Below are 27,156 nucleotides of genomic sequence, written 5' to 3'. Positions count from 1 at the left end.
AGTTGGAATGAAGGTATCTTACATATATTTATTAACTTCAACACTTCCTTTATTAATAAAACGTAATTCTACGTTGTTGATCGACGCACTGGTTGAGAGCCGTTGATCTAGCAACATACAATTTTCAGTAGACGCTCCTTAAAAATTCAGATGAAAACTGAGAAAAGAATACAATAACATATGCGAGTGTGAAGAAGCTTTTGAATCAACAAAATTACACAGGTTTGTTCTTCAAAATTAATTTAATCGTATCTGGTAAACGTTTTACGTCATATATATTTTGTTAGTTGTCAGGATCTCCAAGAAAACCGTGATCTGCTTTAATGATATCAGCTCCTTTATCAGCAATCATGATAGTAGGAGCATTTGTATTCCCACCGACTATCTTCGGCATCGAACTGGCATCAATAACTCTCAGTTTTTTGACACCATGTACTCTCAGTTTGTAGACAATTACCCCTACTCCTTCAGGACCCATAGCGCAAGTACCGACAGGATGCCAGAGAGTTGTAGCCGTGTTCAAAGCATAGCTCTTCCAATATTCGAATGTGTTAAATTCATAATCTTCGCAATTTGTTACATCCAAGTCAAGAGGCAACGCATTCGTTTTTTTCATGTACTCTGTATCGAGTACAGTCAAGAAATCTTGTATGTATTTTGCGTGATTTTCTAAATCTTCATCTTGAGAGTAATAGCCTGTGTATATTAAGGGTGGTTCTTCTGGATTATTACTTTTAAGAATAACTTTGCCAGTAGATTTCGGATACAAAAGGATTACAAGAACTAAAATAACAGCTTTGCTTTGTGTTGCCTTCGCCATAGACACACAAATGCTGTCAGCCAAACCGAACACAAAATTACAAATCCAAACAGGGATTATGGTACCAACGGGAAACACGAAAAATTTTACTTGGTAGTCTGGTATAGTTTGCGTTTTATTGATGGCGGCGAAACCCATGAGACACGGTGCGGGCATTTCATCTAAATTAGCAAAAATTTCCAGATTTTGGACAACAGTGACCTTACTTTTATTTTCAGTGATGATAAACGGAACAGTGGCATGGTCTTGTAAGTTTTTTCCGACATTAGGTGATTCACTAATAACTGGAATGGCCATTTCAGTTAGATGCTCTTTTGGGCCGATTCCTGACAACATCAACAGTTTCGGACTGTTTATTGCACCAGCGGATATTATTATTTCTCTTCTGGATCCAACGAAATATGTTTCACCATCTCGAACTATTTCAACAGCCACCGCTTCTTTTGCATCATTGAATAAAATTCTTTTGACAAAAGAGTTTCTTGAAAGAAACAAATTTTTACGATTTTTTATGGGTCTCAAGAAAGCGTAGCCTGTGCTCTGGCGAACATTATCAGCAACAGTGAATGTCGGTAGTGCGTAACCCATCTGCTCCGGTCCGTTCTGGTCCAATATAACTTTACGTTCATTTTGTTTGAATGCTGTAAAATAGTCATCTACTCTATCCCCCCAGTCTGGTTTCGTAACACCGAGGTAACCTTCTGTCCCGTGGAAAGATCCAGAGGGGCTCTTCAATATTGTGTCATCTTCAAGTCTTTCACTTTTAATAAAATATGGAAGTACTGATTTGTAGCCCCACCCTTGGTTGCCCATTCCTTCCCAACAATCATAATCATGTCTGTTCCCTCGGATGTAATACATGTAGTTTGACCCGCTACAGCCGCCAACCATTTTGCCTCGGGTCAAATGAATATTTTTTTCTGCGTGCGCTTGACTTGAATAATCGTCAATAACGGTTCTGTAGTTCCAATCTTCGTATGAGTAATCAACGAACGGAAACAATCCAGGTATCTGTTGAGTAAAACGAACTCGGAATCATAATAAACAAAAACCTTCGTTGTACAAAATGTCATGTGAACTAACAGAAAACTCTGATTATAATAAACTATTATGGAGTACTAGCTGTACCCGTCCGTATTGCTGGGCATTTAAAATTAACATTATTACATATTAAGCGATTAGTATTATAATATTACTAGCGACCCGCCCTCGCTTCGCTTCGGAAACATTAAAACACACATGAAACCAAAAAAATAAAATAAAAATTTTTTTTTAAAAAAGTAGCCTATGTTCATCAGGGACAATGTCGGCTTCTAATGGAAAATGAATTTTTCAAATCGGTCCAGTAGTTTCGGAGCCTATTCGAAACAAACAAATCTTTCCTCTTTATAATATTAAGTATAGAGTAATTGGCATGAAATGAAATACAATGAAATGAAATGAGATGAGATGATTGGATGAAATATAATCTCAGTAAAATGGTGGTTATTTGCTGAGACTTTTTCAGTGGACTTTTTGGAGGATTCCAAGAAGTTATGTCCAGCCAGCGGCTTGTTTCGTTTTCTACTTCGTTACTAAACAGTTAATGAACCACCGTTATTACACATTTCAACCTAAAGAAATATTAAATAGACAAAATAAAACAATTCACACAGCTTCGCGCTTCACGTTCCCGCCAAAAAAGTCTGTCAAATGTCAATCTCAAACCTCAGTGTTGACAGTCACATTATGTTTAGATTTCTAAATTGTAAATGACTAATATTTTGCCAATTGGATTGACTAATTTAATTTCATGCCAATTGATTAATGTTCCAAATTCTTTTAATTTCATTTCACTTTGTATTAACATTTTTCACAAAAGAAATATAATATATTAGGCTCTATGGTATGATACTCTTGCCTTTCCAGTTGGAAAAATACAACTACTACTACTACTGACATTAGGTGCTTAATTCATTAATATTTTGATTTACCTACTGGCGTCGTTTCTCATGTTTCCGATCATTTCCGATTGAGTTATGTACCGTGTGTTTCGTTCGATCATATTATTCGTTATTTTGTTAGACAGAAGTCCAGGCATATTGGGGGCAGAATTAATTTATTTATCATACGTACTAATTAATTAATCGGGATGAAAACGTTGCTAATACTATTAATTCAATCTATTTATTACTACAGGTATCTCGTTGGCAATTGAACTGTGGGTTGTTGTGTCCATGTTAGGCTGGGCTGAGCTAGGTATATTGATACATCTGCATAATATGAGAAATAAATTATTTTGTCTATTTTTGTTTTATTTTGAATTGCCGTAATAGTACCACCTTTACTAAACAAATGGACGCAGTGTACCTAGCCACACAATACTATCCTAGGTAAATAAGTTTGTACTATGAACATGTTTTCATTAATAAAATACTTCATACGTAGGTATGTTGTTAAGTAGGTACGTAGGAACTCAGCATTATCAAAAAATATCCACTGCTGTCTTGTACAAAAAATAGCCTAATTGTATTAACTTCATTGGTCTTTTACTAGCAAATCCGGCGAACTAGAGATACATATTTTTTTGTAAATTAATAACTCTACAAAAACCTCTCTCTCTCGAAATCGAAATGTCTCTATCTATACACCCTTTTTTTTTTGTCGGGAGGAAATCGCCGGACTTCAATGGGGATGGAGGGCGGGGCATGTCGGAGTCGAACCGACTAAAACCTCCTGTCGCTCAACAACCAGCATCCAAACCTTGTATGAGACAGAGCTCATGAAAAGGCAAAAGGGGGAGAGCGAAGCGTTTAGTGCGGAGCACATCTCTCCCATCACCCTCCCCCTCGGGACGCCGGACTGGCGGTCGTCGGCGCCACGACCACCAGTCCTTTCGGTCGGCAGGCTGTCCGAAGCCTGCCTAGATGGCACCGGTTAGAATGGTCTATCCTACGAAATACCCCGCTGGGTCAGAACCAGCGTGGGTTGAGGATAGCCGGCCTTCCATCACCAGGATGCTCATGCATAAAACGAGTGCAGAGCAGCTTGCACGTCGTCTTCTTAGGCCTCCTTCGCCGGTCCCCAGGCCGATATGTGAGGGAGATCCGAAACACTTAGAGGGCCAGGGCTTGGGCGAGATGCGCCTCCCTAGCCCCCGCTCGACGGCGGCGGGCCTGTACATCTCTCACGCACCCCGCCGCCTCCTTCTGCGAGATGGTGCACTCGCAGAAGTCGAGCATCGCCTTCCACGACTCGTCGTCATCGAGCATCGATGCCACAACACTCGGCAACGACATCTATACCCCCTACGATATAAAGAAAGTGACAGCGTAAATAGATAGAAATAAAAGGTTAAAACTGTTATATTATTTTGAACCTACCGTGGATTCGATTGAAGGATCCTCTCCAGCCTCCAGTAACAGCACTGTCCAGTTTGAGATCTCAGACAGTCGGTTGGCCAGGACGCAGCCTGATGAACCAGCGCCGACAATAATTATGTCGTAAGATGTAAAGTCTGTCATGGAATAAAATTGTGAATGAAGTTAAATCATGCAGTGGCTAATGAGGATCTTTTTTTTATTTTTATTGTTTAGTTGGCTGGACGAACTCACAGCCCACCTGGTGTTAAGTGGGTACTGGAGCCCATAGACATCAACAACGTAAATGTGCCACACACCTTGAGATATAAGTTCTAAGATTTCAGTATAATTACAACGGCTGCCCTACCCTTCAAACCGAAACGCATTACTGCTTCACGGCAGAAATAGGCAGGGGAGTGGTACCTATCTATCTTGCGTCATTATTGCCGGTAGTGTTAATTAATTATTTTAAGGTTACGCAACTGCATATTTCTGCCGCGAAATTATAATTTGCTCCGGTTTGAATATATTTTTTCCCCTATCTATTCGTTGGTAGCCTAAGAGGCTATTCCAGTTACGCCCGGACGGTCAAGTGAGCTCAAGGGTTCAAACTGAGTGAATTTGCTAACACTGGCCCTACCAAGAGCAGTACTTCGCTGGATACCGGATCGGAATCGCGACCCACCGGTAAGATCCGGCGAGAAACTCAGTTGGCTGTGTCTATGGGTTAGTTCGCTCGTTGAACTCGATCGACGAGTTCGGCGATGATGGTGACCGATGTTTGAATAGCAAGACAGCTGTTATAATAATACAATTTAGAGTTCGACACCGTGTCTCAAGTAAGCTGTAAGTTTTGTCGTCTATGGACTTTGATTCCAAAAATACGACCAAGTGGGTCGCGAGTTATCCATATAGTAAAAAGTCAGTAATTAAAAGTCTAGAAATATTTGTATAGTAAAATAGAGGGTAGTTAGTACAATATCTAACTGACGACGAATAACAACTTAAACAATAACAACTTTCAATTATGTCTATGACTCGTGAAAATCGAAGAAAATACCATTTACAAACTTACCGTTTTATCCTGAAAAGCTTAGTTACCAATTTTAAAAAGATACGAAGGAGGTATTTTCCCTCGTTTTGTACACATTTTTGGTAAACCTTTGCTTTGTAACCTCGGAGATTTAATTTTGAACTCTATAAAGCTATTCTGTTATTCAATTTCTGAAGTATTTCTGCCTATTTCTGCCGTGAAGCAGTAATGCGTTTCGGTTTGAAGGATGGGGCAGCCGTTGTAACTATACTTAGACCTTAGAACTTATATCTCAAGGTGGGTGGCGCATTTACATCGTAGATGTCTATGGGCTCCAGTAACGACTTAACACTGTGGGCTGTGAGCTCGTCCACCGATTTAAGCAATAAAAAAAAATGCTGTTATTAATGCACCGTTGTTAATAGTTCCCTTGCTCGTTCTTGATATATACATACATACCTATGTACCTATAGTTGAATATTGGAATAGCCACTTACTTTGCAAAACGGTTTGCTCCGGATATCCTCCAATTTTCAGGCTTAGTGTTGCCAGTATAGCGAAAACGGCTTGTAACAGCTCCGTTATTGGTGTAATCGACATAACCTCAAGCTTTGCAATCAAATCGCCGAAAAATCCCATATTTATGTCTGTAAATTAACTACGAATTATTACTTTTACGTTATTCGGATTGTATTACAATAAGTATTGTTTTTCTAGCTAATAATTTAACAATAAATCGGAAGTGATAATTTCTTCGCACTGTTAGTAAGCAAAATGGTAATGGTGTAACAGGCAGATAACGCACCTCAAGATCGACAAGTTTTCTAAAATTTGAATAAGTAACAAGTTTCGGAATTATTATAACTGTAATAGTTAATTTGATTTTGATTTGTCTCATCAATGACACCACCGCACGTAACGTGGATTCCAATTAAATATTGACTGAAATGGATTACAAATGTTATATATTCCGTAAATTAAGAACTAGCTTTTTACCTGCAGATTCGCTCGCGTGTACTGCTTTATATATACCTTGGTTGAATAGCCGCGCTCAAAAGTAGGATGAAGTAACCTGTATAATTTCTCAAAGTGTTTCGATGTCGAATGTCGTCCAGATTTGGACGTCATGAGTGTAAAAACATGGCAGACAAACAGAGAACATTATATTGGTACCTACCTGACTACTCAAAGAGATTCAACCTAGTGGAGGGGTAGAAGATTATAAAAACGGATCCGAGACTAGATCTGGGATAAATTCTTAGGCGGAGATAGGCACAGCAGTCGTTCATTCGAATATAGGGGAAGATTTAACAAGTTAACTACCAGTAACCAGATATTGCGGTAAGCCTTCTGAGCAGGAACTCTCAACTGTTATCATTCTGAATGTATCGACCCCCTACCCCGCTCGCTCTGAAGTTGAACTTCTCGTGCTACCATTCCGCATGGAACTACAGCTAGGTACTGAGAAATCTAATGAATTTGCCACACCAACATGCACGTGGAACACAGGCACCTTGCCTGCATACAACTGCGTACTATATTGTAACTATAGTACAGACCTTAGAACTTATATCTCAAGGTGGGTGGCGCATTTACGTTGTAGATGTCTATGGGCTCCGGTAACTACTTAACACCAGGTGGGCTGTGAGCTCGTCCACCCATCGAAGCAATAAAAAAAAAAACTGTTTTGATGCAATTATAATTATTTGGGTACTTTCGTAGTTATTAAATTTTAAGTCATTTTTACGTTGCGACGCTTGAAAGGCAAGCTAAGTTAGTTAAGCTAAGCGAAATTGAGTAAGCTTTATAGAACTGAGATTTGGTCTTCAAAGGAATGGAGAAAAAAAAACCGGTGCGCACGTGAATGAAGTGAAACTTCTTTTTCGATGTGTAGTATTGTGGTTTTCTTCACTTTTCATCCTTCAATCAGATTGCTCTTGTAATAGGGAATGCTGTGTTTATGAGATGCGACATCTTCAACATTAATATTATATATATTTTAAATGATAGATAGAAAAATAAATATCTATATTTTTTTAGATACTTCATTATAATATTGGACTCTACTCGTATCTAGCGCTCGCGCTGGCCTGTAACAGGTATACTACGCGCATACGTTTGAGTGCTACGCATTTACTCTCGTCTGTTACTTGTTACTCTGTTACTCTGTCTCTTTCTATTTCATGGTAGCGTGAAACGTTTAACTCAACCTTGTTGGAAGTCACATTAGAAGTTTAACTTCAATAATTACACAGTTGTAAATTTAGATACATACTTTTTTAATTAAATGGATCTAATCGTTTAAAATGACTTAAGTAAAGAAATCTGAGAATTATTTTTATTAGCATAGATGTACGTATCTTAGCTACTACTACCCTGTAAGTTATTACCCTGAAGCTCCCATCGAAACTGAAGCTAAACCGCAAAATTCTCATTTGAATTAGACGCTTTCAAACAAACAAAAAACATTTCATATAAATACTTTATTGAAAATACAAAATTAATGTCCTTTTTTGTACGTCCCACAACATTAATAATATGGAAATTTAAATAATACTTATTCATATTATACATTCAGTTTTATCGACAGATATTGCGATATATACTCTTATATTATAATTATCACGATCATTTTCCCGCAACAATAACAACATTATTTAAATCGACTTTACGCTTTAATTTTCTCGTCCTTCTAATGTTCATTTTGTACTTTCTGACGTTCGGCACCTTTTAGTGTTTACGTGGTCGTGTGAACAGTAATGCCGAGTTTACATTACGAAATTAGTGTCATGCATGTTGAGCTCAGTTTCACGAAAGTAGTTTCGATATATGCGAAAGTAATTTCGTTAAAAAATTAGTGTCGCGAAATCCACAGTATCGCAGTAACCATGGCGCCTTCAGCATCAAAGCTATAATTTGCTATATTCAAAGTAGCTAAAGAAATGCTTATATACCTATAAACTTAAAAAAAGACTATCAAGAAAAAAAAAAGTTGGTAGATTAGAGGATGGTCAACAAGAAGGCATTTAGGTGCAATGAAGTTAGTCTCTGAATTAGCAGATGAAGATCCTGAGAGTTATAAAAACTATTTTCGAATGAGTGAAGATAATTTTGATTTTTTACTATAGGTGTTTCGGGACCCTTGTCATTGATATTCATTAATAAGGTCTATATTTTTTTCTGTACTCCATCATTGGTTTGCCATTTTCAACGCTTGAAGCGCGTCCGAACTAACAATACACACGTCCGCACAGCGCAGGCCCTTTCGCGACATTAGTTTCACGTCGCGTCTACACTATGAAATTAGTTGCATGACACTAATTTCACCAAAAAATCGCGCAGGGCACGAAACTAATTTACATGCATGAAATTAATGCATGCATTACGAAAGTATTAAATTACACGTGAAACTGTTGGTAAAACTAATGTCACGAAATTAATTTCACGCCACTAATTTCGTAATGTAAATTCGGCTTAAAGGCGAGAATAATTCGTAAGCATCGGAGAATTATAACACAGAAAACAGAGAACTTATAAATTTGAAAACAAAAATATTATTTTACTTAATTTATGTATCCATTTCGTTTCATTAATATTAAGTAAATATATAAAACCATATAAATTAAAATTACTTTGTGTGGATACAATATAACTTGGGATTTTAAATAAAAATAATATAACAAATTAAAATAAGTAAATGCAAATATGAAAAATCGACTATATAAGTCCATTGTATGTTCTTAAAATCAAATTTTTTTTCGTTTGGTAAGCATAATATTGGAAGATTTTTATGTAAGTACACAATATCCAAGAGACAAAAAGTCGTCATAGAGCTATTATGACATCTGGACTAAGCGAGTCGGATAAATCTCGTGACTCTAATTAAGTTTATAACTCATTTTACGGATTTTTATCGCTTTGGTAAATTTGTCTTTCACGGCGAAATGATTCGTGGTGCTCAAAAGTTTACTGCCTAGAATTTTAAAAAAATTTGGACGATCTCGAGTGTCTGGGTCGAGTGGGTGGTAGCTATGCGTTGGTGCAGAGCACTGGCCTAAGAATAAACAGCGAATAACTTTGTAGTCGAGTTTATTCAGTCTCTGTGTCTAAACGAGATTCACGTGTAATCAGGCTTGCTTGGCACTGACAACAAAACTCCAAAAAGCATGTCATTATTTCGTACGTTTGGGCATCGTGAACGGCTTACCCGATGCGCAAAAGGACATTGTAATTATGGAATAATAGGTTGGGAAAAAAGTTTCTTCGCATTTTTAAGATAATTCAGAACTTTTTTAATATAGTTTATTTACATTTAAAGTATGTAGGTACCATTTTGTTCGATAACTTTTTGCCATCTTGTAGGTAGGGCATGATCACATTGTTATAGAAATTTTGGAGCTTCTGATCAAAATACCGCGACAATTGCTTTTGGCAGTCCTCTCGTGACACTGCCTAAAGAATTCTGAAGAGACCGAAACAAGTGGAAATCTGAAGGTGCAAGGTCAGGACTATACGGCGGATGAATTAACACCTCCCAGTCAAGCTCTCTTAATTTTTGCTGAGTGACTAAAGATGTGTGAAGTCTACTAGCGTTATCATGATGAAAAACCATACCCCTTCTGTTGCTTAATTCCGGCCGCTTTCTCTCATCTTTTTGCTTTAATCTCATCAGTTGTTCACAGTAGAGTTCAGAATCGATGGTCATGCCTGGTGGCAGCAGCTCATAATGAATGATGCCCTTCCAATCCCACCACACACACAGCATCACCTTGTTGCAAGTTAACCCGGGTTTCGCCACAGTCTGTGAAGCCTGACCGGCCTTTGACCACGACCTTTTTCGCACGTTTTTGTCGTACGTGATCCACTTTTCATCACCAGTTATTAGCTTCTTCAAAAATGGTTCGGTTTCATTAGTCGTAATATAGAATCACAAATGAGTACACGGTTCATTGGTTCCTTTCAGTGCGCTCCTGAGGTACCCAAATATCGAGCTTTTTGTGTACCCAGTTTTTTTCAAATGCGCCAAAACTGTTTTGTGATCAATTCCCAGTTCTTCAACTACGTCGTAACTATTGACATGCCGATTTTGCTCCACTTTTTCAAAAATGGCATCCATTTTATCCTTAATAGGGCGACCAGAGCGACGTACATCTTAGACATTAAAATTTCCGGATTGAAAGCGCTTAAACAAAATTTGTGCTACTCTCACAGACACTGCACTAGGTCCATAAACATTGCAATTTTTTTTCGCGGCTTGCGTTGCGTTTTTACCTTTTTTGTAGTAAAATTTTAAAATGTATCTAATTTTTTCATTATATTCACTCATCTTGATAGTACGAAAAATAAATAAAAATCACAAATATTCCTAATCTGTTTTTTTTTTTTTTTATTGCCCTTGGAGGCAGACGAGCATACGGCCCACCTGATGGTGAGTGGTTACCGTTGCCCATGGACTTCAGCAATGCCAGGGGCAGAGCCAAGCCGCTGCCTACCGCTTAATACTCTCCACATGCCTCGTTTGAAGAAGGACATGTCATAGCGCTCGGGAAACACCGTGGAGGGGAGCTCATTCCATAGCCGGATGGTACGTGGCAAAAAAGATCTCTGGAAACGCACTGTGGATGACCGCAGTGGCTCCAGGTAGTACGGATGAACTCTACTCCGGTGGCGGGCGGTGCGATGATAAAAACGAGATGCCGGTATCATCTCGAACAATTCCTCAGAGCACTCCTCATGGAACATACGGTACAAAATACAGAGGGAACCGAAGTCCCTCCGCAGACCCAGAGGTTCCAAACGATCCGTGAGAATGGGATTATCGACAATCCGAACGGCCCTCCTCTGTATGGAGTCAAATGGAAGAAGCTGGTATTTGGGAGCCCCGGCCCAGAGATGGGAGCAGTACTCCACGCGAGGCCGGACTTGTGCTTTATAAAGCAGAAGCCTTTGTCCAGGCGTGAAGTACCGCTTCGCTCTGTTGAGGACTCCCAGCATTTTGGACGCCAACTTGGCTTTGCCTTCCAAATGACTCCGAAACTGGACATCGCTCGAAATGTCGACCCCAAGTATCCCAATACTCTCGGAAGGTTGCAGGGATACTCCTTGGAATTGCGGCGCCATGACAAAGGGGTCCTTCTTCGCAGTGAACGCGTAAACTTGTGTCTTTAACGGGTTGAATTGAACCAAGTTCAATTCACCCCATTTGGAGACTCGCCCCAGAGAATTCTCCACTTCAGACACAAGTTTTGATCGTCTCTCTTGCACCACGCTCCGAGAGAGACTCTGATGGCCGATATATCGCGCATCCCCCGTGCTGTCATCCGCATAGCAATGCATGCCATCAATAGACAGCATGTCATTGATATACAGGATGAAAAGCGTGGGGGAGAGCACCGAACCTTGTGGAACGCCAGCGTTAATGGTCATGGTATCAGAACAGTCACCGTCTACAACGACCGTGATGCTCCGCCCATCCAAAAAGCCAGCGATCCACTTGCAGAGACCCTCGGGGATTCTGTAAGATGGTAGCTTCGACAGAAGTGCCCTATGCCAGACCCTGTCGAAGGCCTTCGCGATATCAAGGCTCACAGCAAGAGCCTCGCCCTTGCTCTCCAAGGCTTCAGCCCACCTGTGAGTAAGGTATACAAGAAGATCGCCAGCTGAGCGACCATGACGGAAACCGTACTGTCGGTCACTGATCAGCTGGCGATCTTCAAGATACTTCAGGAGTTGTATATTTATAATTCGCTCCATCACCTTGGAAAGCAAGGAAGTTATTGCGATAGGCCTATAGCTCGATGGGTCCGACCGGTCACCCTTCTTGGGGATAGGGTGGACGTGGGCGGTCTTCCATGAAGACGGAACCCTGTTAGTGCAATAAGAGAGGCGATACAAACGCGTTAGCGCAGGTGTCAGCTCAGGGGCGCACCTTTTCAGAACCACAGCAGGGATGCCGTCCGGCCCGCTCGACTTATGGACGTCCAGGAGTCGGAGTTCCTGCCTGACTGCACACTGTGTAAAGCAGATCTCCGGCAGGGAACTATCACATCGGGGGATGTTCGGTGGTGTGGCACCCCCGTCGTCCACAGTCGAGTTCGAGGCGAAGAGTTTGACCAAAAGGTCAGCCTTCTCTTTCGCACTATGGGCCAGACTGTCATCGGACTTGCGTAGTGGCGGGAGACTAGACCTGCAGAAGTTACCTTCTGCAGCCTTAGCGAGCGACCAGAAAGCACGGCTCCCGGCGGGATAGCTCTTCAGTCGCTCGCCAATTCTGGCAACGTGCTCCGACTTCGCCCTGGCAATAGCCCTCTTATAGAACCTAGAAGCGGCGTTAAATTTCAGCCTTTCCTCAGAGGTATTAGGATCCTGGCGTCTCCTGGCATCATTCCATCCCCCGAAGCACCACGTTTTTAAGTCGGTCCGCACAGACGTCAGGATCACCAGAGGAAAAGCAGAGCCGCCCCCATGGGTAGGATGCATAAAATTCACGCAACCCATCCCAATCTGCTGACATATACCGCCAAACTCTTCGATACCCGGTCGTCATTCGATGACCAGGACGAGAGATCGGTACCGCAGCACGGATAAGGCAGTGATCAGACGATCCAAGTGGAGCGTCGACCACTACACTGTATCCGGCCGGATCGGTGGTCAGCAGAAGGTCCAACAGAGAGGGCTCGTGCCCCTCAATACCTGGGACACGGGTGGCCTGTGTCACCAGCTGGGAGAAGCCGTAGGTCAGGGCGAAATCGTAGGCAGCCCGACCCGGGAGGTCAGTGGTTCTGGACCCCAACCACTCTTGGTGGTGAGCATTAAAGTCTCCAAGAACCACCACCTCCGCAGATGGGTTGTTCACCCTGTTTTTTCTAACTTCTAAAACCGTCACTAGAGGGCGCTGTAATACGCAAATCCGTTGTCATGGTACCCTTGGCATAAGTGACACTGGATCCGTAGATTATTGATTTTTTATTGAATATACAAGTTTTTCTAATCCAAGTTTATTTTAATAATCATCCCTCGGAAGGTCGAACATGGTCCAATACGAGCCGGATAAGAAAACAACTAATGATAAACAACAATTTTAAGTGCAAAAGAACGTTACAAACCATAATTAACACAAAACTATTTCGTTGCTAAGTACTAGTGAATGTGAAGAATGGGCCCGGACAGTTATATTAAATTACAAACCGATGTTCAAAATAAGATATTTAATTTTAAGGCACAGGTTAATTTCAAAAAGTCACCTGCGTCTAGAATAACAAGGGAATATATCGAAACGAGATTGCAATTATTGGAACAACATCGGTTAAAGTTTGAAGAAAATCACCAGAATGTTATATTGGGATGCGAAAATAACGATTACAGCTACTTTAAAGACGATGTTTACACCATGGTTGAGGATAAATACATTGAGCATAAGATAGAATTGAAACAAGCGTTATCACAATTTATCCCGGTCGCTCAGTTAAATACGAACACCTCAATGAATCCCGGAAACAATAGGAACAAAAACTAAGCGAACAGGCTGATCGATTGCCTACACTAAGCGAGTTCCCATTATTTCGGGCACTCGAGTTTTTAGAACCAAACCAAAGAAGAGAGTCTAGAGGCAAAGATGCAGTGGATAAACCGAAGGTGTTCAGCGTGACGACGTCTGTATCCTGCCCATTCTGTTCGGGAGATCACTTGCTTTATCAATGCAAGAAATTTGTACAAGAAGCCATCGAGAATCGCCGGGAGTTCATCCAGAAGAAAAAACTGTGTTTCAATTGCTTCGGAGCTAACCATTCGGTAACACAGTGCAAACGACGCACAGCTTGTCGGCGCTGTGGCCGACGTCATCACTCGCTGCTGCACCAGGAAGGCGGCACTCACAATCCGGCCCTGGCGGGCCCTAGTCAGCCCGCTAATCAACAGCGGGAGCCAGCACAAGAACCGCAGGCGGCGGATCACGTGGAGCGTGTTGTCAGCCATTTTTCTAACAGTGAAATGAGATCAAGTAGTCAAGTAATGTTAGCTACCGCATTAGTTAATGTATCCAGCAAGGGTATGTATCACACACTTAGGGCATTGTTGGATCAGGGCTCTCAAGCCTCGTTTATTACTGAACACGCAGTTCAACTTTTGCAGCTTCGAAGGTTGCCAGTTCGAAGTACCATATCTGGTTTAGGAGGATTAAAATCTAGTATTTCAGTAAAACATATGGTTCAATTTAAAGTACAGTCCACATATAACTCTTTTAGCTATCCCGTTCAAGCCTATGTTTTAAACTGCCTAACGTCCACTCTTCCTTCACAGCAAATTCAATTTCAGGATTGGCCGGAATTGTTGCAATTGCAGATGGCAGATCCAGGATATGGTACACCAAGCAATATAGACCTTCTACTGGGCGCTGATGTGTATGGTCAGGTTTTGTCAGAAGGCATATTGAGAAATCCACCTGGAACCTTGACAGCTCAAAATACACAGCTGGGATGGATCCTGTCGGGACGAGTTTAAGTTAGTGGGGATACTCCTTACATTATTAGTGCACATACCCATGACAACTCAATCAATGATTTGCTGCGTCAGTTCTGAGAGATTGAAACTGACCAGCCTCATCCACTTTTATCCAAGGAAGAAGAATCCTGTGAAAGATACTTTGAATCCACTACAACTAGGGACAGTTCGGGTCGTTATGTTGTAGGTCTTCCTTTTCGCGACAACAATCCACTTGCTCGAGAAGAAACTTGATAAGAATCCAGTCTTGAAGCAAGAATACTCCAAGGTAATAAATGAATACCTGGCTATGAATCATATGGAAGTAATTAATGACAAACAAGAAGCTGCTAAGCCAGGATGCGTTTATCTACCTCATCATGCAGTTGTTCGCGAGGACAAAAGTACAACGAAGGTCCGCTTTGTTTTCGACGCTTCGTGTAAGGGTACCAGCGGCAAGTCACTGAACGATAATTTGTTGGTAGGTCCAAGGCTTCAACCAGAGTTACGACACATAATTATGAAATGGCATACTTATCCTATATGTTTCGCAGCGGACATAGTTAAGATGTATCGAATGGTCAAGGTCGTACCAGAGCATACTGACTTCCAGCGAGTACTGTGGAGAGAGAATCCTAGTGAAGAAGTCAAGGACTGCAGGCTGTTAAGAGTTACTTTTGGTGTTTCGTCGGCCCCATATCCAGCAGTTAAGAGTTTGCAACAAGTGGCAAAGGACGAACGCAGCACCGGTGAGTATCCTTTGGCTGTAGACAGGGTGATGAACTCTTTCTATGTTGATGATTTTATGTCAGGGTGTGAAACAGAAGACGAAGCAGTTGCTATATACCAACCACCAAATGGTTAGTCTACTAGGTAAAGGAGGGTTCCAGCTGCAGAAATGGGCGAGCAACAGTCTGAAGTTATTGGAAGAGATAAAGCCGCAGGGTCCTGACACTCAGAAAGATATTAAAATTGATGATACTGTTAAGATTTTAGGACTCAACTGGAATATTCAATCTGATTCCTTCAAATATACTGTGAACTTACCTCCCCAGAAGCTGCCAATCACCAAACGGGTAATTTTGTCCGATATATCACGCTTATTTGATCCTTTAGGGTGCACTGCACCTGTAATAATACAGGCAAAAATATACATGCAGAAACTATGTCTGTCAGGTCTTTCTTGGGATCAGGAAGTTACGTCGAACCTGCTGGATGAGTGGATTTCATTTCGCGACAACTTACCTGCTCTCAACCAAGTCACGGTGCCCAGGTGGGTCAATAAGAGTAAGGATACAACTTACCTTGAGCTGCACGGGTTTTCCGACGGATCCAATGACGCATACTCAGCGGTAGTCTACCTTCGCGCGACTGATCATTATGGCAACGTTAGGGTAAGTCTAATTACGGCTCGTACTAAGGTATCTCCTATCAAGCAAATATCCATTCCTCGCCTGGAGCTTTGCGGAGCAGTGTTGGTTGCAAGGCTCTTGTCTGAGGTCTCGGGCATTCTACCTATTCCTGCATCGCAGATACACGCTTGGACTGACTCCACCATCGTTCTGGCTTGGCTGAAGGGACAGCCAAATCGATGGAAGACCTTCGTCGCAAATCGAGTGATTGAAATCCTGACAGTTTTAAACAACGACCAATGGTCGCATGTGGAGTCATGCCAGAATCCAGCCGACTGTGCATCCCGAGGGCTGGCTCCACAAGAATTTATCCACTGTGAACTCTGGTTCCATGGCCCTGCGTTTTTAAGAGAATCCACGTATGTATCGCCAACGGTAAACATATCGACTTATTTAAAAGCCAAGCCGTTGAAGTCTCATCACCTAACTATTGCCGAAGTGATCTCCAGACATGGACGAAGTATTAATCTTTATCAAAAACGGTTAGAGTGGTCGCGTTTTGCATTCGATTTATTTATAAATTAAGGTCAAAGCGATATCCTTCTTACTTGACGGCTTCCGAATTAGATCATGCATTAAAGATAGGAATTAAGGTTTGTCAGACTCAGGCCTTTTCTAAAGATATTGAGCAAATAAATAATACAAAAAATGACTCAACAGTTCTGGTGTAAGTGGTCTGCCGAGTATCTCACGACTCTAAATCATATCATATCATCAGATATAAGTGGACTAAAACTACACCAGAACCCCAAATAGGTGACGTTGTTCTTGTTAAGGAAGATGGTCTCCCTCCTTCAAAATGGTTATTCGGTTTGATAGAGGAGAAGCACACTGGTCCAGACAATGTCACAAGGATGGGTGGTTACTATCAAATGTAAGAAATCTAAAATTGTAAGACCAGTCTCCAAACTTTGCATTTTACCTATCGCTTCTTAACATTACTTACCTGAATAACTGTAGATATTTCATGCAATGTATGTAACTTAAATGTATCTTTGGATGCATCAGCTGTTAAGTATTTTGTTATTGTTTTTTTCAACAAAATTACACAGGTTTGTTCTTCAAAATTAATTTAATCGTATCTGGTAAACGTTTTACGTCATATATATTTTGTTAGTTGTCAGGATCTCCAAGAAAACCGTGATCTGCTTTAATGATATCAGCTCCTTTATCAGCAATCATGATAGTAGGAGCATTTGTATTCCCACCGACTATCTTCGGCATCGAACTGGCATCAATGACTCTCAGTTTTTTCACACCATGTACTCTCAGTTTGTAGTCAATTACCCCTACTCCTTCAGGACCCATAGCGCAAGTACCGACAGGATGCCAGAGAGTTGTAGCCGTGTTCAAAGCATAGCTCTTCCAATATTCGAATGTGTTAAATTCATAATCTTCGCAATTTGTTACATCCAAGTCAAGAGGCAACGCATTCGTTTTTTTCATGTACTCTGTATCGAGTACAGTCAAGAAATCTTGTATGTATTTTGCATGATTTTCTAAATCTTCATCTTGAGAGTAATAGCCTGTGTATATTAAAGGTGGTTCTTCTGGATTATTACTTTTAAGAATAACTTTGCCAGTAGATTTCGGATACAAAAGGATTACAAGAACTAAAATAACACCTTTGCTTTGTGTTGCCTTCGCCATAGACACACAAATGCTGTCAGCCAAACCGAACACAAAATTACAAATCCAAACAGGGATTATGGTACCAACGGGAAACACGAAAAATTTTACTTGGTAGTCTGGTATAGTTTGCGTTTTATTGATGGCGGCGAAACCCATGAGACACGGTGCGGGCATTTCATCTAAATTAGCAAAAATTTCCAGATTTTGGACAACAGTGACCTTACTTTTATTTTCAGTGATGATAAACGGAACAGTGGCATGGTCTTGTAAGTTTTTTCCGACATTAGGTGATTCACTAATAACTGGAATGGCCATTTCAGTTAGATGCTCTTTTGGGCCGATTCCTGACAACATCAACAGTTTCGGACTGTTTATTGCACCAGCGGATATTATTATTTCTCTTCTGGATCCAACGAAATATGTTTCACCATCTCGAACTATTTCAACAGCCACCGCTTCTTTTGCATCATTGAATAAAACTTTCCTGACGAAAGACTTTCTTGAAAGAAACAAATTTTTACGATTTTTTATGGGTCTCAAGAAAGCGTAGCCTGTGCTCTGGCGAACATTATCAGCAACAGTAAATGTCGGTAGTGCGTAACCCATCTGCTCCGGTCCGTTCTGGTCCAATATAACTTTACGTTCATTTTGTTTGAATGCTGTAAAATAGTCATCTACTCTATCCCCCCAGTCTGGTTTCGTAACACCGAGGTAACCTTCTGTCCCGTGGAAAGATCCAGAGGGGCTCTTCAATATTGTGTCATCTTCAAGTCGTTCACTTTTAATAAAATATGGAAGTACTGATTTGTAGCCCCACCCTTTGTTGCCCATTCCTTCCCAACAATCATAATCATGTCTGTTCCCTCGGATGTAATACATGTAGTTTGACCCGCTACAGCCGCCAACCATTTTGCCTCGGGTCAAATGAATATTTTTTTCTGCGTGCGCTTGACTTGAATAATCGTCAATAACGGTTCTGTAGTTCCAATCTTCGTATGAGTAATCAACGAACGGAAACAATCCAGGTATCTGTTGAGTAAAACGGACTCGGAATCATAATAAACAAAAACCTTCGTTGTACAAAATGTCATGTGAATTAACAGAAAACTCTGATTATAATAAACTATTATGGAGTACTAGCTGTACCCGTCCGCTTTGCTGGGCATTTAAAATTAGCATTATTACATATTAAGCGATTAGTATTATAATATTATTATATTATCATTAACGCCCCCGCAACTGGTGTGTGGAGTCCAACACTCATATAAATATTAGCCTATCCATTAAGTACATATATTTTCGACACGGATACCAAGTTTCAAGTCAATCGGATGCATGGTTCAGTAGTTATAACGGAACATCCGTAAAAACCACTGTAGATTTATATATTAGTATAGATGAAGATTGATTATGACATAAAGATAATGTCGTATTAAAAGAGAAAAAGGCGATAAACGCTGAGCTGCCCCGGAGCGACAATAGAACAGCTATAATTTTGTTGACAAAGGAGATTGCCCATTCTGGGTTTCGTGTTGTGCTACGATCAAATATATATTAAAAATTAAGTTTTTATTTTTAACAATTTCCTGAAAAATATTAAGTTATAACTTCGCCGGGTATAGAAGATTAAAATAATTAGTAATTTAAAAACTTCTAATCTAGTAGTAGTTCAATTACCTGTCCTGGTGAAACTGGAAAGGCCTCCGGGCCACCAGTAATCCTTCAATCATAAAAAAAGTAGTTCAATTTTCCCAATGGAAAGGCAAAGATGTTATATCGTACAGCCTAAACTTTAAAAAAAGATAATATTATGGAGTGAAATGAAATGAAGTTGATTAATTTGAGATATTAATCAATTGGCATGAAATGAAATACAATGAAATGAAATGAGATGAGATGACATATCATCCCATAGGATGAAATATAATCTCAGTAAAATGGTGGTTATTTGCTAAGACTTTTTCAGTGGACTTTTTGGAGGATTCCAAGAAGTTATGCCCAGCCAGCGGCTTGTTTCGTTTTCTACTTCGTTACTAAACAGTTAATGAACCACCGTTATTACACATTTCAACCTAAAGAAATATTATATAGACAAAATAAAACAATTCACACAGCTTCGCGCTTCACGTTCCCGCCAAAAAAGTCTGTCAAATGTCAATCTCAAACCTCAGTGTTGACAGTCACATTATGTTTAGATTTCTAAATTGTAAATGACTAATATTTTGCCAATTGGATTGACTAATTCAATTTCATGCCAATTGATTAATGTTCCAAATTCTTTTCATTTCATTTCACTTCGTATTAACATTTTTCACAAAAGAAATATAATATATTAGGCTCTATGGTATGATACTCTTGCCTTTCCAGTTGGAAAAATACAACTACTACTACTACTGACATTAGGTGCTTAATTCATTAATATTTTGATTTACCTACTGGCGTCGTTTCTCATGTTTCCGATCATTTCCGATTGAGTTATGTACCGTGTGTTTCGTTCGATCATATTATTCGTTATTTTGTTAGACAGAAGTCCAGGCATATTGGGGGCAGAATTAATTTATTTATCATACGTACTAATTAATTAATCGGGATGAAAACGTTGCTAATACTATTAATTCAATCTATTTATTACTACAGGTATCTCGTTGGCAATTGAACTGTGGGTTGTTGTGTCCATGTTAGGCTGGGCTGAGCTAGGTATATTGATACATCTGCATAATATGAGAAATAAATTATTTTGTCTATTTTTGTTTTATTTTGAATTGCCGTAATAGTACCACCTTTACTAAACAAATGGACGCAGTGTACCTAGCCACACAATACTATCCTAGGTAAATAAGTTTGTACTATGAACATGTTTTCATTAATAAAATACTTCATACGTAGGTATGTTGTTAAGTAGGTACGTAGGAACTCAGCATTATCAAAAAATATCCACTGCTGTCTTGTACAAAAAATAGCCTAATTGTATTAACTTCATTGGTCTTTTACTAGCAAATCCGGCGAACTAGAGATACATATTTTTTTGTAAATTAATAACTCTACAAAAACCTCTCTCTCTCGAAATCGAAATGTCTCTATCTATACACCCTTTTTTTTTTGTCGGGAGGAAATCGCCGGACTTCAATGGGGATGGAGGGCGGGGCATGTCGGAGTCGAACCGACTAAAACCTCCTGTCGCTCAACAACCAGCATCCAAACCTTGTATGAGACAGAGCTCATGAAAAGGCAAAAGGGGGAGAGCGAAGCGTTTAGTGCGGAGCACATCTCTCCCATCACCCTCCCCCTCGGGACGCCGGACTGGCGGTCGTCGGCGCCACGACCACCAGTCCTTTCGGTCGGCAGGCTGTCCGAAGCCTGCCTAGATGGCACCGGTTAGAATGGTCTATCCTACGAAATACCCCGCTGGGTCAGAACCAGCGTGGGTTGAGGATAGCCGGCCTTCCATCACCAGGATGCTCATGCATAAAACGAGTGCAGAGCAGCTTGCACGTCGTCTTCTTAGGCCTCCTTCGCCGGTCCCCAGGCCGATATGTGAGGGAGATCCGAAACACTTAGAGGGCCAGGGCTTGGGCGAGATGCGCCTCCCTAGCCCCCGCTCGACGGCGGCGGGCCTGTACATCTCTCACGCACCCCGCCGCCTCCTTCTGCGAGATGGTGCACTCGCAGAAGTCGAGCATCGCCTTCCACGACTCGTCGTCATCGAGCATCGATGCCACAACACTCGGCAACGACATCTATACCCCCTACGATATAAAGAAAGTGACAGCGTAAATAGATAGAAATAAAAGGTTAAAACTGTTATATTATTTTGAACCTACCGTGGATTCGATTGAAGGATCCTCTCCAGCCTCCAGTAACAGCACTGTCCAGTTTGAGATCTCAGACAGTCGGTTGGCCAGGACGCAGCCTGATGAACCAGCGCCGACAATAATTATGTCGTAAGATGTAAAGTCTGTCATGGAATAAAATTGTGAATGAAGTTAAATCATGCAGTGGCTAATGAGGATCTTTTTTTTATTTTTATTGTTTAGTTGGCTGGACGAACTCACAGCCCACCTGGTGTTAAGTGGGTACTGGAGCCCATAGACATCAACAACGTAAATGTGCCACACACCTTGAGATATAAGTTCTAAGATTTCAGTATAATTACAACGGCTGCCCTACCCTTCAAACCGAAACGCATTACTGCTTCACGGCAGAAATAGGCAGGGGAGTGGTACCTATCTATCTTGCGTCATTATTGCCGGTAGTGTTAATTAATTATTTTAAGGTTACGCAACTGCATATTTCTGCCGCGAAATTATAATTTGCTCCGGTTTGAATATATTTTTTCCCCTATCTATTCGTTGGTAGCCTAAGAGGCTATTCCAGTTACGCCCGGACGGTCAAGTGAGCTCAAGGGTTCAAACTGAGTGAATTTGCTAACACTGGCCCTACCAAGAGCAGTACTTCGCTGGATACCGGATCGGAATCGCGACCCACCGGTAAGATCCGGCGAGAAACTCAGTTGGCTGTGTCTATGGGTTAGTTCGCTCGTTGAACTCGATCGACGAGTTCGGCGATGATGGTGACCGATGTTTGAATAGCAAGACAGCTGTTATAATAATACAATTTAGAGTTCGACACCGTGTCTCAAGTAAGCTGTAAGTTTTGTCGTCTATGGACTTTGATTCCAAAAATACGACCAAGTGGGTCGCGAGTTATCCATATAGTAAAAAGTCAGTAATTAAAAGTCTAGAAATATTTGTATAGTAAAATAGAGGGTAGTTAGTACAATATCTAACTGACGACGAATAACAACTTAAACAATAACAACTTTCAATTATGTCTATGACTCGTGAAAATCGAAGAAAATACCATTTACAAACTTACCGTTTTATCCTGAAAAGCTTAGTTACCAATTTTAAAAAGATACGAAGGAGGTATTTTCCCTCGTTTTGTACACATTTTTGGTAAACCTTTGCTTTGTAACCTCGGAGATTTAATTTTGAACTCTATAAAGCTATTCTGTTATTCAATTTCTGAAGTATTTCTGCCTATTTCTGCCGTGAAGCAGTAATGCGTTTCGGTTTGAAGGATGGGGCAGCCGTTGTAACTATACTTAGACCTTAGAACTTATATCTCAAGGTGGGTGGCGCATTTACGTCGTAGATTTCTATGGATTCCAGTAATCACTTAACATTAGGTGGGCTGTGAGCTCGTCCATCCATCTAAGCAATAAAAAAATATTGTTGCTATTAAGGCACCGTTGTTAATAGTCGTAATACTTGGTCGTGCGATAAGTCGATCTTGATATTTATTTATTTATTTATTTATTTAATAAGTTGCACCAACAAAGTGATCATCAATACAAAACATTGACAAATTGACAAAAGTTCATGGCAGATGTCACCTCAATTATAGGTGCAATCGACATTGCATTAACATCAAAAATAAAAATAAAATATACAGCTAAGAATTGGATACATTTCATTCATTGCTTAAGATTAATTTAATTGGGAGATGATCCGCGACAGATTTTTCCTGTAAGTAGTGAGACAATTTGAAAAAACATCTATTTCACTTAAAATAAGTTCAGCGCAATCGGACAACTCCATATGTGCATACATACCTATGTATAGTTGAATATTGGGATAGCCACTTACTTTGCAAAACGGTTTGCTCCAGATATCCTCCTTTTTTCAGGTTCAGTGTTGCCAGTATAGCGAAAACGGCTTGTAACAGCTCCGTTATTGGTTTAATCGACATAACCTCAAGCTTTGCAATCAAATCGCCGAAAAATCCCATATTTATGTCTGTAAATTAACTACGAATTATTACTAATACGTTATTCGCATTGTATTACAATAAGTATTGTTTTTCTAGTTAATAATTTAACAATAATTTGGAAGTGATAATTTCTTCGCACTGTTAATAAGCAAAATGGTAATAGTGTAACAGGCAGATAACGCTACGCACCTTAAGATCGACAAGTTTTCTAAAATTTGAATAAGTAACAATTTTCGGAATTATTATAACTGTTATAGTTAATTTGATTTTGATTTGTCTCATCAATGACACCACCGCACGTAACGTGGATTTCAATTAAATATTGACTGAAATGGATTACAAATGTTATATATTCCGTAAATAAAGAACTAGCTTTTTACCGGCAGATTCGCTCGCGTGTACTGCTTTATATATACGTTGGTTGAATAGCCGCGCTCAAAAGTAGGATGAAGTAACCTGTATAATTTCTCAAAGTATTTCGATGTCGAATGTCGTCCAGATTTGGACGTCATGAGTGTAAAAACATGGCAGACAGACAGAGAACATTATATTGGTACCTAACTACTCAAAGAGATTCAACCTAGTGGAGGGGTGGAAGATTATAAAAATGGATCCAAAACTAGATCTGGGATAATTTCTTAGGCGGAGATAGGCACAGCAGTCGTTCAATCGAATGTAGGAGAAGATTTAACAAGTTAACTAGTAACCAGTAGTAACCGGTAAGCCTTTTGAGAGCAGGAACTCTCAGCTGTGATAATTCTGAATGTATCGACCCCCTATCCTGCTCGCTCTGAAGTTGAGCTTCTCGTGCTACCGTTCCACATGGAACTACAGCTAGTGAGCAATCTAATGAATTGCCACCACCACACCACACCAACATGCACGTGGAACACAGGCACCTTGCCTGCATACTACTGCATACTATATTGTAACTATACTTGAAACCTTAGAACTTATATCTCAAGGTGGTTGGCGCATTTACGTTGTAGATGTCTATGGGCTCCGGTTACTACTTAACACCAGGTGGGCTGTGAGCTCGTCCACCCATCTGAGCAATAAAATAAAAACTGTTTTGATTCAATTATATTTATTGGGTACTTTCGTAGTTATTAAATTTTAAGTCAAATCATTTTTACGTTTCGACGCTTGAAAGGCAAGCTAAGTTAGTTAAGCTAAGCGAAATTGAGTAAGCTTTACAGGACCGAGATTTGGACTTCAAAGGAATGGAGAAAAAAAAGGGCGCGCGTGCAACTTGGTACAGTGAATGAAGTGAAACTTCTTTTTCGATCTGTAGTATTGTGGTTTTCTTCATTTTTCATCCTTAAATCAAATTGCTCTTGTAATAGAGAATGCTGTGTTTGTGTGATGCGACATTTTCAACATTTATGTTATTTATAATTTAAATAATGGATAGAACAATAAATATCTATATTTTTTTAAATACATCATTATAAATTGGACTCTACTCGTATCTAGCGCTCGCGCTGGCCTGTAACCGGTATACTGCGCACATGTGTTCGAGTGCCACGCATTTACTCTCGCTCTGTGTCTTTCTATTCCATGGTAGCGTTAAACGTTTAACGTAATCTTGTTGGAAGTCACATTAGAAGTTTAACTTCAATAATTACACAGTTGTAAATTTAGATACATACTTTTTTAATTAAATGGATCTAATCGCTTAAAATGACTTAAGTAAAGAAATATGGAAATTCTCGAATGCTTTTTAGCAGCATAGATGTGCGTATCCTAGTTAACTAGCCTGTAAGTTATTATCCTGAAGCTCCCATTGAAAATGAAACTGAACCGCCAAATTCTCATTTAATTCCTCCTCCTTGCGTCGATAATCCTCAGTGCTGAGGGTCGTGGCCTCCTCTAATCACTTTCTCCTGCATCATCTTGCGCCATTCCTGCCTGTCCTCGGCTGTGTGGATAGCAACGTGGACTGAGGTATTGAGAGTGGAGCGTATTTGGTCCGACCAGCGCATTGGATTTCTGTCTCTGTGTCTTCTCCTGCATACCTTGCCTGTCACCAGCAGCTTCTCCAGATTGTCACCTCTCTTTCTGGCGATATGTCCAAAGAACTCGAAACTCCTCCGTGCGCATGTAGTGCTGAGGCGCATTGGAGTCTTGAGCTCGGTAAGAATGGATTCGTTGGTTCTGTGTTCTATCCAACGAATCCCGAGCATTTTCCTCCAGCACCACATCTCGAACGCGTCGATGCGTTGGCGATCGGCTTTCTTGAGGGTCCAAGTCTCTGCGCCGTAGAGGAAAATGGAAAAGACGAGGGAGGTGACGAGCTGCTTTTTGGTATTCCTCGAGATGTTTCTGTCCGCCCAAACCCGATCCATTTGGGACATAGCTCTCTTTGCCATTCCTATTCGCCTTCTGATGTCCTTTTCGGAGGATCCATTACTATCTATGACGGAGCCCAGATAAATGAAATCCTCTACGACTTCCAGGCTTTTGGTCATAGTGAGAGAATGGCTGCGATCGACCACCATAACTTTGGTCTTTGCTCTGTTTATGAAAAGCCCCATTTCTCTGCTGGTTCGTTCCAATTTATCCAGCAGGATGCACATTTCCTCTTCGTTGGAAGCAAAAAGTGTTGTGTCGTCAGCATAACGCAGGTTTGTGAGCTTCGTTCCACCAATGGAAACACCACCATTCCAGTCCTCACATACTCACCGCATTATATACTCCCCAAAGATGTTAAATAAAATAGGAGATAAGACACAGCCTTGTCTCATTTAATTAGACGCTTTTAAAGAAACGAAAAACATTTATTCATATAAATACTTTAATAATAAAAAAAAAACGAATGTCCAATTTTTTTGTACGTCCCACAACATTAATAATATGAAAATTTCAATAATTCATATTATACATTCAGTTTTATAGATAGATATTGCGATATACACTCATATATTATTATCACAATCACTTTCCGCAACAATAACAACATTATTTAAATCGACTTTACGCTTTAATTTTATCGTCCTTCTAATGTTAATTTTGTTCTTTGTGACGTTCGGCACCTTTTATTGTTTACGTGGTCGTGTGAATAGAATAGTAAAGGCGAGAATAATTCGTAAAAGCAGTTTTTGTTATGTTTACGAATCGCAAAAACAGGACAGTTAAAATTATAGCATCAGACAACACAAAAAAACAGAACACATAAATTTGAAAACAAAAAAAAACTTCAGAGGTATCAAGGGACACCCGGATGGAACGAAGTTCCTTTCGATTAATTAGTGAAAGAATTGTAATTTTTTTTAAGTTATAATAATAAATTACGGCATTATGAAGTAGAAAAAAACAATACTATGAACTAAATTACTATTGTTGAAACGCTATCTCGAGAAACTGTACTCATTACGCGGACCAATCGGATACGAGCAATGTCACACGATAAGCGCCTAGACGTTGATTGGTCAGAATGACGGATCGAAAAAGTGTCGTGACAACTTTTCGTAAGATTTTTCCCGTCTAGCCCCCTTTCACAACGCGCGATAAGGAACTTCGTTCCAAAATTTAATTTTACTTAATTTATGTATCCATTTTGTTTCATTAATGTCAAATAAAAATATCACACCATATAAATTACAATTACTTTGTGCGGGTACTATCTAACTTGTGATTTTAAATGAAAATAACCTAACAAGTTAAAAT

At 40.2% G+C, this 27,156-nt stretch overlaps 3 protein-coding genes across 5 annotated transcripts; 1 reads left to right on the top strand and 2 right to left on the bottom strand.

Annotated features, from left to right (window-relative positions):
• Positions 1-223: 223 nt before the first annotated feature.
• Positions 224-6,134, bottom strand: LOC101739418 (ecdysone oxidase-like). Its single transcript, XM_038014413.2, has 4 exons — positions 6,000-6,134; positions 5,692-5,841; positions 4,183-4,316; positions 224-1,831 (listed from the first exon to the last, which is right to left on the bottom strand). Exons 2-4 carry the CDS (start codon positions 5,831-5,833, stop codon positions 284-286), a joined length of 1,824 nt encoding a protein of 607 aa, XP_037870341.1. The 5' UTR covers positions 5,834-5,841; positions 6,000-6,134; the 3' UTR covers positions 224-283.
• A 7,964-nt stretch (positions 6,135-14,098) lies between these two features.
• Positions 14,099-20,459, top strand: LOC110386617 (uncharacterized). Of its 3 annotated transcripts, none has more exons than XM_062671367.1 (3): positions 14,099-14,240; positions 14,507-16,065; positions 20,353-20,459. In XM_062671367.1, exons 2-3 carry the CDS (start codon positions 15,463-15,465, stop codon positions 20,395-20,397), a joined length of 648 nt encoding a protein of 215 aa, XP_062527351.1. In that variant the 5' UTR covers positions 14,099-14,240; positions 14,507-15,462; the 3' UTR covers positions 20,398-20,459. The 3 variants fall into 3 exon arrangements, with proteins under 3 accessions (XP_062527351.1, XP_062527349.1, XP_062527350.1); XM_062671365.1 differs by lacking the exon at positions 20,353-20,459 and having other exon boundaries at positions 14,507-14,692; positions 14,880-17,072; XM_062671366.1 differs by lacking the exon at positions 20,353-20,459 and having other exon boundaries at positions 14,507-15,152; positions 15,226-17,072.
• LOC101747055 (ecdysone oxidase-like) lies at positions 17,137-23,765 on the bottom strand. Its single transcript, XM_062671356.1, has 4 exons — positions 23,677-23,765; positions 23,364-23,513; positions 21,537-21,670; positions 17,137-18,744 (listed from the first exon to the last, which is right to left on the bottom strand). The coding sequence occupies exons 2-4, from the start codon at positions 23,503-23,505 to the stop codon at positions 17,197-17,199; spliced, it is 1,824 nt and encodes a 607-aa protein (XP_062527340.1). The 5' UTR covers positions 23,506-23,513; positions 23,677-23,765; the 3' UTR covers positions 17,137-17,196.
• Between the last annotated feature and the right edge of the window lie 3,391 nt (positions 23,766-27,156).

Source organism: Bombyx mori, chromosome 12 (genome assembly GCF_030269925.1).
Source record: "Bombyx mori chromosome 12, ASM3026992v2".
NCBI lineage: Eukaryota > Metazoa > Arthropoda > Insecta > Lepidoptera > Bombycidae > Bombyx > Bombyx mori.
Note: the sequence above shows the minus strand (reverse complement) of the source record. Positions and strands in the feature narration are given on the sequence as shown.

Bases quoted from the DNA above. Each gene is read 5' to 3' on its own strand.
- LOC101739418 (XM_038014413.2), bottom strand. From the start codon at position 5,833: ATGGGATTTTTCGGCGATTTGATTGCAAAGCTTGAGGTTATGTCGATT. The intron at 4,317-5,691 runs GTAAGTGGCTAT...ATTCCATGACAG, and splicing joins GGAGCAAACCGTTTTGCAAA to ACTTTACATCTTACGACATA. The intron at 1,832-4,182 runs GTAGGTTCAAAA...TTTACTCAACAG, and splicing joins ATCCTTCAATCGAATCCACG to ATACCTGGATTGTTTCCGTT.
- LOC110386617 (XM_062671365.1), top strand. From the start codon at position 15,463: ATGTTGATGATTTTATGTCAGGGTGTGAAACAGAAGACGAAGCAGTTG.
- LOC101747055 (XM_062671356.1), bottom strand. From the start codon at position 23,505: ATGGGATTTTTCGGCGATTTGATTGCAAAGCTTGAGGTTATGTCGATT. The intron at 21,671-23,363 runs GTAAGTGGCTAT...ATTCCATGACAG, and splicing joins GGAGCAAACCGTTTTGCAAA to ACTTTACATCTTACGACATA. The intron at 18,745-21,536 runs GTAGGTTCAAAA...TTTACTCAACAG, and splicing joins ATCCTTCAATCGAATCCACG to ATACCTGGATTGTTTCCGTT.